At 37.4% G+C, this 18,888-nt stretch overlaps 2 protein-coding genes across 2 annotated transcripts; one reads left to right on the forward strand and one right to left on the reverse strand.

Moving 5' to 3' along the window:
• The first annotated feature begins 1,253 nt into the window (after positions 1 to 1,253).
• Positions 1,254 to 13,318, forward strand: SDH1-1 (succinate dehydrogenase 1-1). The gene is made up of 16 exons (XM_020674587.2): positions 1,254 to 1,650; positions 2,334 to 2,489; positions 6,331 to 6,418; positions 6,893 to 7,039; positions 7,126 to 7,266; positions 9,576 to 9,661; positions 9,837 to 9,929; positions 10,034 to 10,097; positions 10,232 to 10,375; positions 10,666 to 10,853; positions 10,965 to 11,139; positions 11,232 to 11,402; positions 11,524 to 11,593; positions 11,705 to 11,825; positions 11,927 to 11,964; positions 13,017 to 13,318. The coding sequence occupies exons 1-16, from the start codon at positions 1,540 to 1,542 to the stop codon at positions 13,117 to 13,119; spliced, it is 1,896 nt and encodes a 631-aa protein (XP_020530246.1). The 5' UTR covers positions 1,254 to 1,539; the 3' UTR covers positions 13,120 to 13,318.
• Positions 13,319 to 13,432: 114 nt separating this feature from the next.
• LOC18445830 (uncharacterized) lies at positions 13,433 to 18,569 on the reverse strand. The gene is made up of 5 exons (XM_006855959.3): positions 18,261 to 18,569; positions 17,833 to 17,894; positions 15,060 to 17,735; positions 14,682 to 14,790; positions 13,433 to 14,361 (listed from the first exon to the last, which is right to left on the reverse strand). The coding sequence occupies exons 1-5, from the start codon at positions 18,373 to 18,375 to the stop codon at positions 13,724 to 13,726; spliced, it is 3,600 nt and encodes a 1,199-aa protein (XP_006856021.1). The 5' UTR covers positions 18,376 to 18,569; the 3' UTR covers positions 13,433 to 13,723.
• Between the last annotated feature and the right edge of the window lie 319 nt (positions 18,570 to 18,888).

Here is an 18,888-nt window from a genome sequence, read left to right on the forward strand (position 1 = left end):
GGACATATTTGAAAGTTACAGCCTTTCTATTGTTAAGTTTTAGGGAAGATTTTAATTTCAATATACCCATATAAAAGCCCATGATCATGAGTTGGAACACTATCAGAAGTCTAAAATAGTTAATAGTGTACCTTTTATGGCTATTTCGATAAATTTTCCTTAAATTTGTTCAAGGGCAAGGCATCTAGTATTTGTTTAGAGACATGAAACCATGGACTGAGATCAAAAGCTCAAAACTAAGCTAAGAATATTGTTATTTTTTTTAAAATAATGATGCTAGACATTAATTATTGTGACTTGACAAATACAATTAATATGCAAACTTATGACATTATTATATCTAAAAACACATGCCCATCAACATGCAGAACATGTTCCTCTTTCTTATTCAAGGGTGAATATGTCATTCAAGATAATCAATAGCTTTCTACATGTCTCTACGCATATATAAATTATGCATAAGTTCATCTAAAGTCTGGGAAAGAGCTAATAACTATTGCTTACGTTGACACCAAATATACTTACAGGTTATAATTACTATGTAATATGATTGGTATTATTGTTTGCTTATTCACAACTATATGTTATTGATCGAAAGATTGGATGATCATATGTATCATTCGAAAGACAACAAGTAAAGCTTGTAAATCATGCATTTGGATAACTATGTCTGTCCAATTTTTATTAAATGAATGGGAGAGAGTTGATAACTATTGCATAGGTTGACACTATGACATCAAAGGTGCTCACCAGGACATCATTATTAGCTCATTCTCAACCGTCTATTAGTCATCAAACGGTTGGATATCTACGCATGTATATAAATTATGTATGTGGAGGGAAACATGGAAATCCTTCCTACATGCTCCTTTTCATACATCATAAGTATACTGAAGAAATAATATTTTTGTAGGGAAATGAACATTAGTTTTAGTCGTATTTTTTTGAGAAATGAATCAAGAAGCATATATGCTAGCAAAAATCAAAGTGGTGCAAAAAAATAATTTGTTATCAATATCCGATTCCTACAACTGAACTAACCAAACAAGAAAGAACTAAGGCCCCAACCTCAAAAAAAAAAATTAAAAAAATCCTCACAAGCTGCAATTGGTGCAGCAGCTAGTGATTTATTTTCATGTACTCATGACCTTGTAGAAGTGATAAAAATAGTTCAGTTAATTAAAAAAAAAGGACAAAAAAAAAAGAGAGGCTAGGGGTATCTGAGTCATAAGTTTAAAATATTGGGGTGTAAGAGGTTCCCTCTCTCAAAATCAAGTAATACCAGCCCATATAGTGTAGCATTTTTCCACTTCCCCAGACTTTCTGGCATCTTCACTGTTTCTCTCTCTAATTTCATCATTTGGCATCACCACTCTCTCTCTCTCTCTCTCTCTCTCTCTCTCTAACATTTGGCTCGTGTATTATAATGTATCTCTAGTTCCGGAGGTCTTTTAAGTGTGATCTCTGTATCTGACTATTTACTTTTGCGAGTTTATTCATACTTTCTCTCTCTAACTGCGGAGGTAAAAGTTGCAGAAGATGTGGCGTTGCGTCTCTGGTGCCCTTCGCCTTGCTCATGCAAAGGGATCAATCTCTAATGGACCTATTCAAACTCTACTCTCCCGATCTCTTTCGTCATCTTCTACCACGGTAATGTTTTTTTTATTTTTTATTTACCCTCCATTTTAGGGCCATTTTGTTCAATTATTTTAAGGTCTCAGCTCTCGACGACAACCAGAAGAAACAGTTAATGAACATTTGATTATTTTTATTTATTTATCTTTTAAACATAGTTGATCCTGAAATTTCTGTGTGATTCGGTTCATTCCCCTTTCGTTTTCATTCAATCTATGGCCCAACTATGATTTTCTCTGATACTCATCAATAAAAGGGAACTGCGATTTCCTCTGTTGGGTTTTTGTTTGAGCTTGTAAGAGTTTAGCTAAGGCAATCCTTTGATTATGTTTAGGGCTCAAAATATCCAAATTTTCTGTATTTTTAGATTCATTTACTGAATTTTGTTGCTGTTATCTGCTAGGATTTAGATTAAAATTAGAGTGAATTCTATGTGAGGGATAGTAAATATTGCATTTAGGGTTTGGATTGTCATTACGCTTTTCATGCCCATTTTCTGTAGATTTCACCCCTTCTCTGTGATGTTGGTCTCCATTTAGTGTACAAATTTAATTTTTTAACTCCTTTACAATGCAGTCAAGCTTTTGATTAGTTGATCTTTCTTGCTTTCTGCTTCACATTTCTCACAATCTTAGTATCGTATACTCCATGTACTTGTTGCCTGTGTTCAGAATTTGATCATAGTCTGTTAAGTGTAGGGTTCTTACACAATCGTGGATCACACATATGATGCGGTCGTGGTAGGAGCAGGTGGTGCAGGGCTTAGAGCGGCCATTGGACTTTCAGAGCATGGCTTTAACACTGCCTGTATTACCAAGCTTTTCCCTACACGTTCTCATACTGTTGCTGCTCAGGTGAGCTGAGTTTTAAAGGCCATTATTGTTTTTGATTATTTGCAGTTGTTGACCTTTATTGAAAGTTAGAGCTTCACTGAAATTGGTAGTTATTGAAACTATGATGGTTCTCTTGTGAATGATGTGTTGCTTACTGAAATTGAGAATACACCAACTATCAAAAAAAAAATGGTGCAGTTGGCATACGGATGCACCCGTAGCTGTAGAGGCAAGGTGCACGTTCAAATTTTATCATGGTATATAATTTTGATGTAAGATGTTCTTAGGAATATCTCAAAATCTATTTTTATATCTGATTATAAAATTTTAAATTTCAAAAATGGTTAAAATCAAGTAGATCTATAAACATATGAAAATCTTGAAAATGGACGGTGTAGATAATATGTTGTAAAATGCACTATTTCTGAGACTTAAAATATTTTTATTTTTCATGGTCGTACATCTCGATGTCAAGATGATCAATCAAAGGGGTTTTCAACATTAAAACTACCTTTTCCGGTGGATTTTGAGGTGCATCCGTAGTTCTACATTATAAGGTTGCATCCTTATATAAACTTTTTCCAAAAAAAAAAGGGAGAAAAACCTTACAAAAATGAAGTACAATGTGCTACATTTATTTGTTCTATGCGACTCACTTATTGCATTTCTGAACTGCCTATATGGGTATTGGGGTTTGAGGATTTATGCATAGGAACTATTATTCTATAGAAGTGAAAGTCCTCGCCATTTTGCTTCATGAAGATGTGCATGTTTTTGAAATTTTAAGTGGACATTTGTTGGCTTGGCTGAAAGCAGTGTTGAAAAATTTGTTGGTCCAACATCGAATCTCCCGAGTCAGCTAAATTGCGACCCTATCATGTCCGGATGCAAAACCTATAGACTTTCCCCGAGTCCCACCTCATTTTAAAAGAACTTTGTTGAATTTTTTACAGACTCGTATGAGTCTTGATTTGACTCGTCAAAGTCAACCGAGGTGACTCGGGTTCAGGACTCTAGCAAATAACTACTTGAGTCCTAATTTTTAAACACTAAATTAATAATCATGCTTGGTGGCACTTGGCTTGTACTACTTCACATGAAGGACATTGGTGTTCTATTTATTCAGTTTAATTTTCTTTAGCTTTTCTAAATTTCTATACTTATATACAAGGTAAGTCAATTAGATAATAAATACTAAAATACATGCATGTATAATATACATATTAATGTTAATGTAGATATGCTGTGAAATTATTAAATATCTAACAAATGTAGGCAAGTCGGGATATGAAGAGTGAATCTTGTTAACGAAAATGGTAGATATAGATTTTGAAGCTTGTAATTTGAAATATTGACAACTAATCTGGCTTCGGAATCTTCACACAATAATTAATAGAAAGCCTCTTTTTTTTTAATACTTGGTAGTTTTTCCAAACCTGTCACAAAATAATTGAAATCAAATACTAGGACTGTGGGATTATTTTTTTAAGTACTTCAATAAATTGAAACTGCACAATATTTCTAAAATAACAATAAGATGACGTAATTAGAGGAATTACATGCTAAAATTTGTCCTGGAATTTCAATAAATAGAAAGTACGAAAAAGCACTTATCGACTAAAAACAAAAGGCATACTAGAGGAAATGCAGCCTAAAATTTTCCTGACAACCTAGGAATGCAAATAAGTGTTGATAACTTGATCCACCACATCTCAAATATATCTTTATTTCTTGTATGCATCTGGTGTAAATGTTTTTTAGCATGTTTGAGGCAATGTGCTCGAAACCCTACCGAAGCTGAGTGACTTAGGCGAGTCGATTCGGACTTGCCTGAGTCATGTCCAACAGTTTGAGCCATGGAAAGGCCCAAAGAAGCCCAAAAAAGGGGGGGAAAAACCCCAAAAATCTGAAACATATCTCTTCATCATTAAAGCCTTTTCTCAACTAATTAGGGTTGGCTACACGAATCATGGTCTACCATTTTTCTCTATTAAGGGTTATATCCTCAGTGAAGCCATAAGTCCCCATATCTTTTCTCACTGCTTCCAACCATGTCCTTTTGGGCCTACCCTTGCCTTGTTTGAGCCTTCCACTTGAACTAACCTGCACCTCCTAACAGGTGTTGTACTGGGTTTGTGCCACACATGACTAGCCCACTAAGTCTACTTTCTCTCATCTTATCGCATATTGCTGCCACACCTAAATTCTCCCGAATGTATCCATTTCAAAGTCTATCCCTTCTTGTCTTTCCACTCATCCATCGCAACTTCCCCATCTCAACTACATTCATTCTATGGGTATGTTGCTTTTTGGCTACCCAATATTCTACCCATAAAGTAAAGCTGGTCTCACAGTTGTCCTATAGAACTTGTCCTTCAGCTTTGATGGCTAAAAATAAAAAATTGGTACAAACGCAAAAAACAAACCATGTAAAATTTATGTAAAACATGGAAAATGATGGCAATTCATGTTATTTGCAAAAATTATCAAAGAAGTGATGAAAAATTGAAAGAAATCTTTCTATGCACAATAAAAAAAAAAGAATCTTACTCATTTTCTTGATAAAATGCTTCAAGAGTGAAGAACATAAATATTACTATACTGAGTGATACTAGTAGAAATAAATCAAATGTATGAATTTCAATTGAAAAGGAAATGAAATTTATCACAAAATTTGGAAGCTGATCCCCCAAGCTTCATGTTTGGTATGAATAGATGTCTCCAATACTTGTCAAACCATCCTCAGACAACCCAAATGATAACCCAAACCAATTTGGGGTATCAGGTTCGGATTTAGGAAATCTGAGCTCTTGAAAATTTTTGATGAATAGTAAATCTTTCAAATCCTAACTTTTTGTTTTTTTCTTCTTTTTTTTAGAAAAACAAGCCTATGATTGGATGAATCATCATTCATCATCTGAGCATTATACCAACCATTTGGGGTCGGTTACATAAATCCTATTTTGCTGTTCCGTTCTATCAAGGGCTATATCCTCTGTCACGCTAAGGGTCATCATATCTCTTGTCACTACTTCCATCCATGTTCTTTTGGGCCTTCCCCTTACTCTTTTAGAGGATTAGATGAATAACCCCAAACAAAGGCTTAGGGATCAAATGCAATAAAAATTGACCAAAAATTGTGAAGAAATCGCAATTTTCTGAAGCAAGGCAAACCCTTGGCAGAAATTTTTAATCTAAAAAATTGTGTACAATCTTATTCCCCCCCCCCCCTCAAATCTAATATTTCTAATAGATAGATCGTTGTAAAACCATGCTAAAGAGTAAATTTTGGCTCAAACCACACACCCTAGGGCCGTCAATCAAAGAAATTTGTCCCCCTTTTAAACTGAGAAATCTACAGTGCTCCGAGCACTGCAGAAATTAGCCTGAGTATTGTGTAACTCATGCAGGTTGTACAGTACTTGCCCGAGAACTATACTGGGTTCACTTAGGTACCCTATTCTGGCCTTAGCAGCCCCCTGAAGCCGAGCTACAACCCCTAGTCTGGGTCGACTGGCGCGAGCTTTTGAACACTAGTTGTACACATTATCATTATCATTTTTTATTGTTGATGTTTTACTTTTTTTTTTCGTGCTGGTGGTGTTGTTACATTGTTGTTTGCATAATTGCATATGTTATTTTTGTGTTGACAAGGGTTGTAAATCATCTTGTTAGGTGGGATGTTATGTTTATGTCTATTAATATATTTGTGGTGTGGGGAACTTATTTGTTAGATTCTTTCTTATGTACTACAATTAAGCTAGATTTGGCCATCATATGTACTGAACAGAAGTAGTATGCCAGTTAAAAGATAACCATTTCTAGACGTGTTTTGGCAGCTCTCTAAATATATTATATGCAGGGTGGAATTAATGCAGCATTGGGGAATATGACTGAGGATGATTGGAGGTGGCATATGTATGACACTGTCAAAGGAAGTGATTGGTTAGGTGAGCTTTTCTCAGTTTTCTTTTGTAGTTGCATGGTAAAAGTTGCCTTCTAAATATTGAATTAGCAGCATTACTTTTAATCTTGGTTTCTGATTTCTTGGAGCATCTCCTAGAAAGATGTTTTATGCTTGAATATATATGAAGTAGATATGGGATCATGGAGAGTTCGTTGGATTCCTGTTGGACAGTGTAAACTTTGTGGAACTGTTCTACTAAATTGAAATTTACTTCAACATTTTGGGTGACAAAAAATGAAGTCTTTATTGAAATGACTATCGGCCACCCGTAAACATCACAATTGTTAAATCTCTTTGGAGTCTGAGCAGTTGTCCCAATCTCATGAATATGGTTGTAACTAGAAAGGTCTCATCATGATAGTCTACCACTATCCTTGGTGTCTTAAGAACCTAGGTCTGGTTTGTGGTTCTCACTTTGTAGACATTTAATGTGCAAAATTATGCTCGAGTCATGTAGGTGATCAAGATGCTATTCAGTATATGTGTAGAGAGGCGCCTAAAGCAGTCATAGAGCTAGAAAATTATGGATTGCCATTTTCACGAACCGATGAAGGAAAAATTTATCAACGTGCATTTGGTGGTCAAAGCTTGAATTTTGGGAAAGGTATGGTTTTTCATTTAGAATGTGGGTTTCCATATTCATCTGCAACATTTCTGTATGTTACAGATTAATTGTTTTGAATAATGCAGGTGGACAGGCCTACCGTTGTGCATGTGCTGCTGATCGAACCGGTCATGCTTTGCTTCATACATTGTATGGGCAGGCAATGAAACATAACACACAATTTTTTGTGGAATACTTTGCATTGGATCTTCTTATGGATAGTGATGGTGAGTCAATAACTGAACTCCTACATTTAGAAACTAGCAAATCTAGTTCTTCTTGTATGTCTTGTGGTGTCGCTTATCCCTAATGGCATTAATTGGTTCTTTCCAGATTTTGGGGCTATTTTGTTGTAATCAAGGTTTGAAAATTCAGCGATCATGATCGGAATTGCCCGATCCTTATCGGGAATCGTCGAAGCCAGTCCAGTTCCCGTCATATATTAGGAACCGGCCAGGTCCCCCCCTGAACCGGCCGGTTTTGTTAGAAACTCGCCGGATCTGTTAGAGCAGAACCAGATGGTTCTGACCTGAATCGGTTTGATAGGGGGAATTTTCGTACATGCATTTTTTAAAAACAGTTTTAAGGGGGGAGTTTTTTGAACATACTGTTTTGAATTTTTTTTTAAAGAGAGGCGGGAGAGCCCACCCCATATTATATAGCATATTTTTCAAATGGGGCCCAGCCACTAATTGGCCTCAACCACTCATGCGTGCGTGCTGCTGAAGTGGAAATGATACCAACCACGTGAGCCTTAAGCACTTTAAAAGAGCCTTTGGCTCCTTTCACTCCCCGATGCGGCGGGACATTTCTCCATCTTCTTCACTTTACGAAATGAATAGCGATGAATTAAAATGTGCGACAGAGTTTTGAGGACTTTTGAGATTAGGAAAATTAAAATGTGAGACTACTATCATTGAACTAAAATTGACATTAGGAAAATAGTGGTTTTTGGAAATTTTTAAAATAATTTTTTGAAATAGCAATTTTAAAAGAATTTAAAGTTCTTGAATTGAATTTTTAAAATTTTAATAGAATTCATTAAAATTCTTTACTGTATGGACAATTTGTTGAAGTTCATTTCTATTTATTTATTTTCCTAATTTCACTTAAATGTGATTGCAAATTCATGTTTCTAAATTCCATATTTTTACCGTATTAATTAGTACACCTTACATCTATTTATTTGGCAACATATACTTTTTGCTTGCTAAATCTCATGTAGTGGAGAGGATTTTTTTTTTAATCGTTACCATGTGGCGAGACTTTTGGAAATGATTCTAACTATTATGAAGTTTGAGATTGTTTAAAAAAAAACAGTGTAAAAAAAAAGAAAAGAAATGTTTAGAATAACAAAAGCATCTATGGTAAGAAAGCAGAAATGGAGGGTTATAGGTTTTTTCGATTGTCATTTTGGTTTAATAAAAACACATGAGCTCATTGTGATGGTCATAGTTTTTTTTCCCTCAATTTAATCAAAAGGTCCAAAACTTATGTAGGATTCATTTTTTTTTATTCACTATAAAAATTTGAGTTAGAGACATCCATTTTATTGCAGCAAGTTGCATTGTAAATCTTTAATTGGCCATAAAATAAATGTAATGGATAACACTTATACATGAGACAGGTTCTCAGCATTTATGTGTTTTTAGTAAATAATAAAAATTATAATGCAATACTATTATTAGTTTTTTGAAAACAGAAAAAACTAGATTTTTAAGAAATTTTAGTGATTTTTTTAATGCTAGATCTTGCTGATCCCACCGATTCTCTGATCCGGATTGCCGATCCACTGATCCGACATGGTTTTTGTGGTGGCCGATCCGAGTCACCGATCCTTTTTTTTAAACCTTGGTTGTAATAGACCAAATTTTCTATAGCACTCGACTTTCCTTAGTAGACCATCACTAATTTCATGTCACTTGATTGGAACCTCATGTCGTGAAAACCATTGTGAATCTTTTTCCACTGCTGCACTTAGAAGGATAGCCTGAATCTATTTCTGTTGTGTGTTAACACTGACAAATAGTTTCGGCTCTTTACCATTGGAAACCTTGAGTAGAACACTGATATAGTTTCAGGCTTTATTTGAACCTTTGATGACATGTTTTCGTCACTATCAGTGTGTTCCATGTACCTTTTTCTAATCTGATTTTAGTTTAGTGAGTTACTGTGATATGACTGTAGTGCTGATACCGTTATTTGGCAAGTCATTTCTAATGCTGATTGAAGCACATTTTCCTCTTTTTTGCCTCAAAATCCCATGGACCTGACTTAATCTGCAAGCAGCTGAACCGCCAATTCCTTTTTTAAGTGCCTCTAATCATTCATGCTAAGCGTTCTGAAGTTTTACTTTATTACTCAATGAGTGTCATCTGTCAAATGGAGTTCTAGGTTTAGTGATATCTAGAGAGAAAAGGATGCTTCTTTTTTTTTAGTTTTTGTCATTTGCAACATCTGAAAAAATAATTTCATCTGCAACATCTGAAAAAATAATTGCCTGATTGGTTGATGGCTTATGGTTTATTGGTGGAAGGCTCTTGCCAGGGGGTGATTGCACTCAACATGGAGGATGGTACTCTACATCGATTCCGTGCTTGTTCCACAATTTTAGCGACAGGGGTAGTTATAATTATCATTTCTTTTTCTTCATAATTCTCTTTTGTTCTGTTTAAAATAATCATTTCCTTTTTAATCACATATGACGCTGTAATATTGTTAATCATGTGATAGTGATTGAATGCATGTTCTTAATGGCTGCATTTAATGCCACATCATGCTTGATTTGATTTATCAGGGTTATGGGAGAGCTTACTTCTCTGCAACATCAGCTCATACATGCACTGGTGATGGCAATGCAATGGTGTCACGAGCTGGACATGGACTAGAGGTTTGTTTGTGGTGATGGTTATACCATGCAAAGTCTGGTTATGAAAGGCCTCTAGCATTCACAAGATTTTACGTGATTTTCTTGATGCTATTGTCCCCATGCAGGATCTTGAATTTGTGCAGTTCCATCCAACAGGGATCTATGGTGCTGGTTGTCTCATTACTGAAGGTTTAGTTCTGTACTAATGCTGCTTCTGGTCCATTTATTCTTTGTGCTGAATTTTGTTTGAACTAGAAGATGCCATCTGATTGCATAACATGGTTGTTTTGACTTTGTTTGTTTTTTGTTAATATACCTTACAGGATCACGCGGAGAAGGTGGTATACTTAGGAATAGTGAAGGAGAAAGATTTATGGAAAGATATGCCCCAACTGCCAAAGATCTTGCATCCAGGGATGTTGTTTCAAGATCCATGACCATGGAGATTCGTGAAGGTCGTGGTATAGGTATGTCATCAGTCTTTTCCATTCCTTTGACAGTCATTGCTTTAATGCCCTCTTTTTTTTATGATAAGTGTCTTAAGACACTGAATTCGCCAGTTCTAGTTGAGTTCAGTCCCTTTTGCTGTTAGGGGTTAAGCATTGAAATAATATTCTACTCATGTTTGAACCTGAGGGTGCTAGCGTATATGTATTCTTAGTTGTCTAGTGGTGGAGGTTTGATTTGCTGCTTTGATTTTTTTGTGTGTGGAATTCATGGTTGTAATCTTTGGCTTCTTACACCTTACATACTACAGGACCTCTGAAGGACCACATCTATCTCCACTTGAATCACCTTCCACCAGATGTACTTAAGGAAAGACTTCCTGGTATATCAGAAACTGCTGCTATCTTTGCAGGAGTTGATGTTACCAAGGAGCCAATCCCTGTGATACCCACTGTTCATTATAATATGGGTGGCATCCCAACAAATTACCATGGAGAGGTATAATAAGGCACTACAGATGGTTTGATGTGCTGTAATTCCTTCGTGCCGGTTTGTTGGTGTTCTCTTTTTTGATCTCTGCCTTAGCAAATTGGTCCCTCTGCTTCATAGGTGGTGGATATTAAGGGAGACGACCCCAATGCTGTAGTTCCTGGACTTATGGCAGCTGGTGAAGCAGCTTGTGCATCAGTGCATGGTGCTAACAGGCTTGGTGCCAATTCCCTTCTGGATATTGTTGTATTCGGCCGAGCTTGTGCCAATAGGGTCGCGGAGATATATAAGCCAGGCAAGATTAGTTTCTTGTTGAAGATTGGTGTTGCCAAAACTTGGATTTGTGCGGTTACTGATCAATGACAAAATCCTCTTGATTTTCTGTAGGTGAGAAGCAAAAGCCTTTACCCAGTGATGCTGGACAGAAGACTATTGCTTGGTTAGACAAGCTAAGGAACTCTAATGGTTCCTTGCCTACTTCAAAGATTCGTCTCAATATGCAGCGGGTGATGCAGACCCACGCTGCAGTTTTTCGCACCCAGGAAACATTGGAAGAGGGTATGAATGTTATGTCCTCTTATAGGCTGGCATGCTGTTTCTTACAACTTTATTTGACTTTGGACAATTCATCCAAGATTGCATAAAACTTCTTTATTTTTTAACTTCCCCTATTTTCCAGGGTGTACTTTGATTGATAAAGCATGGGAGAGTTTCCATGATGTTAAGCTGCATGACAGGAGCCTGATATGGTATTAAAGCTGCATGGAATTCACTATCAAGTTTCGCTTTTGATTAAAAGATATCAAATGCTGTCCAATATAATTTTAGTGCATGATCTGATTTAAAATTCTCTATTGCAGGAACTCTGACTTGATAGAAACTATTGAACTAGAAAACCTTTTGATAAATGCATGTATAACAATGCACTCTGCCGAGGCTAGGAAGGAGAGCAGGGGTGCACATGCCCGTGAAGATTTCCCGGTAACATATTCTAGATGTTTCAACCAAGTGTTGGCTTTCAATAAGCTTCCCTTTCTTATACTTTTATGACATTTCTATAATTCTTATGATTGTTCTTGCAGATGAGAGATGATGAAAACTGGATGAAGCATACATTGGGGTTAGTCTCTCTCTCTCTCTCTCTCTCTCTCTCTCTCTCTCTCTCTCTCGTGTCCATGGATGTGGATTTGAGCTATAATGATGCTATTTCCTCGCTTGGGATTTTACTCATGAGTAAAGCTAAGGACTACTCATTATTTCAGGGCTTAGTGTGTTGCTTTATGTCTTGTAATTCTAGGGTCTTCTTACATTCAATGTGGATTTGACATTTGAAAGTTTTAAGATCTCATTGTTTTATGTTGTAGAGTTTTGTAGTTCTTTCTGGATTATGGAGCTTTGGGTAATCATATGAAGTTTGCATGTAGGGTTTGCTTTCAGGGTTTATCTCTATTTATTGTCTTTTTGGATAATTTTTTCAATGTTAAGCTTTTAGGTTGAGTGTTTATAATTAGGTTCTCAATAGAGTGGTTTGAGCAAAAATTGTTCTCTTGAAAAAATGCTAGTATATCTGTACTCTAATTATGGTGACTGTCTATCATTCTTGTATTACTTTTTATGTTGTTATAATGGTTGTGAGACAAACATTGGAGAGGCTACAATGGAACTAGGACCAAAATCCTCTCTTTGCCCGTTAGAGAGGGTTTTATGGTCTTTAATCCCTTCCCAAACCTCCTGCCATAGATTCCTTCTTTTTCTTTCTTTTTTATTTGTGTGTGTGTGTGTGTATGGAGGAGGAAAAAGAAGAAGGGAATGTGGAGGGAGAGTGGTGTAAGTGGTTGTTTTCTTTGCAAAATAGTTCAATATGAAAAAAAGCAAGCCGTCTGTTTTTCAGAAAATGTTTTGACAGGCCCTGGGTACCTGCAGCTAAGTCCAGTATATGGGTACCTGGATCAAAATAATCATGGTTTTTCTCTAATGGGTGGCTGAAACAACTTTCTGTGCAATACATGTATGCTGCAAAGCATTTGTTTGTTCTCTTCTGTCACTCATTAGATGTAATTCTTATAGCTTTATCAATACGAGTAGGCTTGTGCATCTCTTGCTTAACTATGTTCTCTTGAAACTCCTTTTTCTTTTGGTGAATGGGTCATATTTTTCTTAATTGGCTTGCAGGTACTGGGAAAATGGGAAGGTCGGGCTAGCATACAGACCTGTTCACATGTACACATTGGATGAAGAAGTCGAACCATTCCCTCCGAAAGCACGTGTATATTGAGTGCCTCAATCGTTTGTATGTCTCGGAGAATCAACCGATTGTGTTTAGCTGTTCAAAATAAAGTGACAATCAGCAGTCTCGCAGCAGTAGGTGCTTGCTTGCTTCAAAATGATGAGGCATTTGTGTACGATTGAACTATTCAGATTTATTTGTTCTGGATAATAATAATTGAAATTAGAAGTGGGTTTTTTTATTTACATTCCCACATCTCTCCACATTTTCTGGCTAACTTGCACACTAATGTTGTTCCTTATGATGTGCTATATTTGAAGCGTTATTCTTTTATTTTCAACGACACATTTATATGTTGAGATTTACAAATAAAAAGATATATATATTCTGATAGGAAAAGTTCTGGATGCCAATACCAAAACAGCACTTATAAAGAAACTATTTTGGAAACAAGAAAGGATAAATACATAATTTCTATGTATGTACAGTTTCTTGATCCCATTATTCGCATACATAATCCTCTCTTTCTTCTTTGTCCGTATATAAAGTAGCTATTGTAGTCATCATACTGCAGTAGTAATTCTTCGTGCTAACACTCTACAAAACCACTTCGACTTGGATTCTTATAGAAGGTATTGTGTTACCACTTTGGTTATTGGATAATTATGTCTCCAAGGATCTCTTGTACGAGGCCATCTAGTATATGCTTCTGTACTTCCCTCAAAAGTTCATCCTTTTCCTGTTCTGCAAACAAAGTATCCTCCCACCCCAGTCCCCACATGCTATTGACATCAGGATGCTTGTTTTTAACATCTCTCTGTACCATTTTATGCAAATAATCAGCGGTGTTGTAATTATCAGCACCATCATCACCGTGGAATTTCAGATGCTCAAGGTCTTTGTACAATTCCTTGACCAATTCATCCAAGCATGTCACCTTTACTAGAACAGCTTTAGTTTTACAAGAAGGGTATATCTCGAGTTCTTTTATTCTGCTCTTCCTTCTCATTATTTCACATGCACAATCTGCCATCAACTTGTTCTCTTCATCTGCGGATTTGAGAGAGGTTGCATGAAGAAAACCAACAGGAATCAGGAGGTTAAACAGTGCAACTGCTGCATTGAGAAATTTTGGACTGTTGATCAGCAAGAGCTTCAAGTGGTTCTCCTGGTCTGTGAGTGTTGAAGTTACTTTCATTTTCCTGCTGTCGCTTCTGGATGTGGGATTTATTTGATGCTGGTCTGGTTGTGAAATAATGTTAGAGTAGCTTTGTTCTCCATGTAAGGGACCTGAAATATGGAAAATTACGTTAGGTGGCTTCACTGCATACATATTTTACGTAGTATTTTTTGTCTCTCAAGTGCATGGTGGCAGATCATGGAGACCTTTTAATTGGGTTGGCTGGTGAGTACATGCCATGCAAATCCACCGATGTGCACTTAGGCTGTTGATTTTTGTATGAAAATTTAGCAAATAACAAGCAGTTACTTTTATAAAGGAGAGTGGAACAATTGACAATGACAAGCAGTTAGTCTACTATCAAGTCTTGAACAATTGAGACTAAGTCTAGCTGGGGATGAAAGACCATGTTTTGGCTGACTTTTTGTACCTCTGAATTGAATTTCTCCGGTGTTGAAGGTATCTCCAAAGCTGCTTTCCTTCATTGCCAGCAATGGCGGTTGTATATAGGACTTGTTTTCTATGTCCATGCCATGATCCTGTGTAACAATGAAAAAGTTGAAAAGGAACAGTATTAGAAGAGCATCAGGGATGGCATTATGCCCAGATTTTGTGTGATTCTAGATACAAGGGCACCCAGAATGATCAGAATAACATGCACTGTTGGTGTCTTTTGAAAGCTCAAGTTTCGTAGCTTCATCTTGAAAAGCAGCAGAATTTGAGTTAATTATTGTTCAGAGAAAATGCTTCATTCTTTCAATATTCTGAAGTTTTTTTTTTGGCTTTTAGGCACATGAAGGGAAGTTACCTCTAGTGTTACAGTTGTGGGCCGAACTGGTTCTTGTGGGCTCTTGTGTTCATCTTCAACAAGGGGAGCTGAATTGAATTTATTATTATCTTTTCCTGGTAATTGTTCTTCCAGTTCCATTGGTTTACTAGTCACTAACTCGTTTCTTGACTTCCTAATTCTCTCATTCCTTTTCTTTTTCAGTTCCTGTGACAGGTTCTCTGGCTTTAGTGGCCTTGCTTCTATGGATCGAAGTGTGGCTTTCTGAGGCCTTGATTCCTCTTGTTTCTTGGACTCCACTCCCTTCTTTAGTTTTACTTCTTGGGTTCCTCCCTTGACTTGTGCAGATGGCATAAGAACTTGCTCAGTGACGACTGTTGGCTGAACAGGCCATGTAGTTTTCTCAGTGTCGCTTCTGAGCAAGGCAGCTATGGAGTTCTTGTGTTCGACATGATCATTACTCTTCTGAGGTCCTCTAATCTGCATTTTATGAGCTCCCTTTGAACTTTTATGGGCCTCTGAATTTTGGTTAGCCAGCCTAGTATTTTGTGTCTCAGAGTTTGTGGCTGGTTCTGATAAGCTCCTTGGCATCAACATACTTTCCTTTAAAACTTTCTTTTCATTCTGGTCAGGTTTGTTTTCTTTTTCCTCTGACTTTCTCTCTTCTGTGACTCGATATGTGTTTAGATCTTTCTTCTTTGGCTCATTTTTGAGGACCATTTTCTCAGGATCCCTTTGTATCAATAAGTTGGCCTTGTGTATGTTTTGAAAATCCTTGTCCAGAGTTAATCCGTCATTTTTCACGACTTCTCTTTCATGGGAGTTCTTGTCTGTTGATACAGTTCCTGACCTTGTATCTTGGGACACTGCAATCTTCTTCATGGATTCCACATTCTTCTGCAAGTCAGTGCATAAAACTGGCTTGCTGTCCTTATTTCTGGCATTTTCTTTTTCCCTCTGGTTCGAAGTTCTCTCTCCATTCCCAGTTTCTTGCTTGGGGTGTGGATCTTTTTGCTGCTCCCTCTTTTTCAGCTCATTCATCTCATACTTCTGCAAATCAATCTCTAAAATGGGTTTGTTATCTCTATTTCTGCCATTTTCTTGTTGCCTATGGTTTGAAATTCTCTCTCTATCCTGTGTTTCTTGTTTTGGGTCTCTGTTTCTCTGTACCCCATTGTTCTTTAGCTCAGGTACCACATTCTTCTGCAAATCTATCTCTAGAATGGTTTTGTTTCCTGTGTTTTCCTGTTGCTTCTGGTTCATATTTTTCTCTCTATCTTCTGCTTCATGCCTGGGATCTGGACCTTTCTGTCCACCACTGTTCTTCATCTGTGATGCCATGTTCTTGAATGAATTAAATGCTAAATTGGTTTTGTCATCCTTGTTGCTTGAAACTTCTTGTTGCTTCTGGTTAAACTTTCTTCCTCTATCATCAGTTTCATGCTTTGGGTCTGGACCCCTTTGCCCCCAACTGTTCTTCAGTTGTGGTACTACATTCTTCTGCAAATTCGTATCTAAAATGGGTTTGATATCGATGTCTTTTGTATTTCCTTGTCGCTTTTGGTTTGAGTTTCTCTCTCTACCGCCAGACTCATGCCTGGGCTCTTGAGCTCGCAGCCCCCCACTTTTGTTTGCCTCCATTTGCAGAGGAACTTCTTCAAGACCCATTAGTTTTGCAATTACATTAGGAATCCTTGCTGTCTTATTTTCAGGAGTTCTCTGTTTATCATCCTTGGTTTTATTTCCATTGGGAGTAAAATAATTGCCACAACCCTCTGAAATGTTGGCGTCTTTTGAAACCAAGAGCTCCTTGAAACTAGAGGCATTGCTTCTCTCACTTGAAAGCTCACGCACTGCCTTTGAATCTAGAGTAGAACTCATGGACCGGCGGTGTGATGGTTTGTGAGAAGAGGAAGGAGTTTGGGCTTTATGATCAGAAACCAATACCCTTGAACTTGTGGAGGGTAGGGTGAGGAGCTTTTGTTTAGTGAGATTGCTTGCAATAATCTCCCGGAGATCTGAAGGAGGGTTTCCTGAGGAACCATCAAAGGAAAATCTAGGACCCTCATGTTGTGATTTTCGGGAGTATGCTTCAATGGCTTTTGTTTTTGTTTCTCTCTCCTTATTCTCTTTGAATCCACTGCCCTTCCTCTGCTTGGAAACCACTTTCGTTTCCCTGTCTTCCTCCTCAATGAGTCGAATATCATTTCTGTGTGTGTGAGCCACTTGTTTCGAGGCCTCTTGTAGCTTCACAAGCATTCTCAATGATGCTTCCAAATCCATAGCCCCTCTCAATAGGTCCCTTCCAACATTTATAGAGATCCCATCTAATTCAAATCCATTATTATTGCAGGCTTTAAGAATTTGGTTAAGTTTTTGTGCACCTTTAGCGATCTCATTAATCTGCAAGAAAGATGGGCCATAGTAATGGGAGTTTTGGTCACTGTTTTTCTTTCCTAAATCAAGAGATCTCCCCCTCGAATGATGGGTTATAGCCTTCTTATTATCCATCAATTTAGCAGGTAGAACATGGTTTAATTCTTTGCCAGTGGCTGCTGCAAATGCTAGAGCCATTGAGAGGTTGGAGATGGATTTGAAGTTGTTCGGGTTCTCATATAATACAATTTCTTCAGAGGCTTTGGATGGGAGATCAAGCAACCTGTGAATTGCACTGTTGGGCCTTGGCTTTGGGGGATTCTGCATTTGAGAGAAGATTTTAGAGAGAGAATTTTCAGCTGAGAGAACTTGGAAACATTCTTCTGGGAAGGGGACTTGGGAGGGGCAAGGGACTTACAGTTTTATACAATTTTCCTTCTTTGGATCCATGAGATAATCTTTTGAAATACTCATACTGGTCTAATCACAATAGAAAATAGGAGAATTAGATCAAGTTGTAATTCAATTGTGTTTTCTCTATACTCAAGACTTTTCTTAAGCACGGTTGTAACCTGACCTTGATTGGGGTGTGTGTGTGTGAGAGAGAGAGAGAGATTTGATTGATAAAATTTCACTTGAGAAATAGTTAGCACTTCAATGGAAGAGTGTGTGCATGCGCACCCTTCTGTTTCTATCTCAACTTAACCAATTGCAGAGCCAAGTGAAATGGACCAGAGAGAGATTGTGCGTGCATGTGTTACAGAGAGAGGGAGTGTGTCTCCACCGTTCTAGTCCTATCTCAACCGATGGTAGGGAAGAGAGAGAGAGAGAGAGATTCTAACTCACCTAGTGGAGTGACCTGTTTCGAGTTGTCCGGCGCACTCTGAGCCATGGCCAAGAGCTCCTTCCTCAGGCGGAGATCATCCAACAATTTCTGTGTGAAATCGGATTTCTTCGCCATGATTCCAAAATCTCTATGAAGCTTTTGCTTCTTATCATACAAATCCAAAATCCAAGAAATGCACGGATTGCGATTCTCTTCTGAGATACTTACATAAAGTTGATGGTTTTCCTATTCCATTTTTTAGCTAAATGGGAAACGTGTATTTTTCTTCTTGTCTTCTTATAATGTTAAGGGTATTGCAGTTGGTTGGTATGGGGTTTTAACTTGGGTTTGTGTGAGGTGAGGAGTCTTGGTCAGGAGAGAGAGAGGCTGTGAATGTTTGACGTGAACGTTAGCTCTTGGGAGCAGGGGAATGAGTGAGAAAGCCGACTTTCACCTCAATTCAAGCAAAGTACAAAGGCCTTCTTCCTTAAGCCTTTCCCTTTTGCAGCCTTATATCCACGAGGTTCCTGTTGTTTTCCTCATTGTATCTTGCTCTGGCAGGAGCATTTACCCTCTTGGGCAAGTGAGGATTTTTTTCTTGATCTTTAAATTCGGGATCCACTTTAGAATCACTACACGGTATTTAAC

This window comes from Amborella trichopoda, chromosome 13 (genome assembly GCF_054954075.1).
Source record: "Amborella trichopoda isolate Santa Cruz 75 chromosome 13, AtrichopodaSantaCruz75HAP2 v2.0, whole genome shotgun sequence".
Taxonomy (NCBI): Eukaryota; Viridiplantae; Streptophyta; class Magnoliopsida; order Amborellales; family Amborellaceae; genus Amborella; species Amborella trichopoda.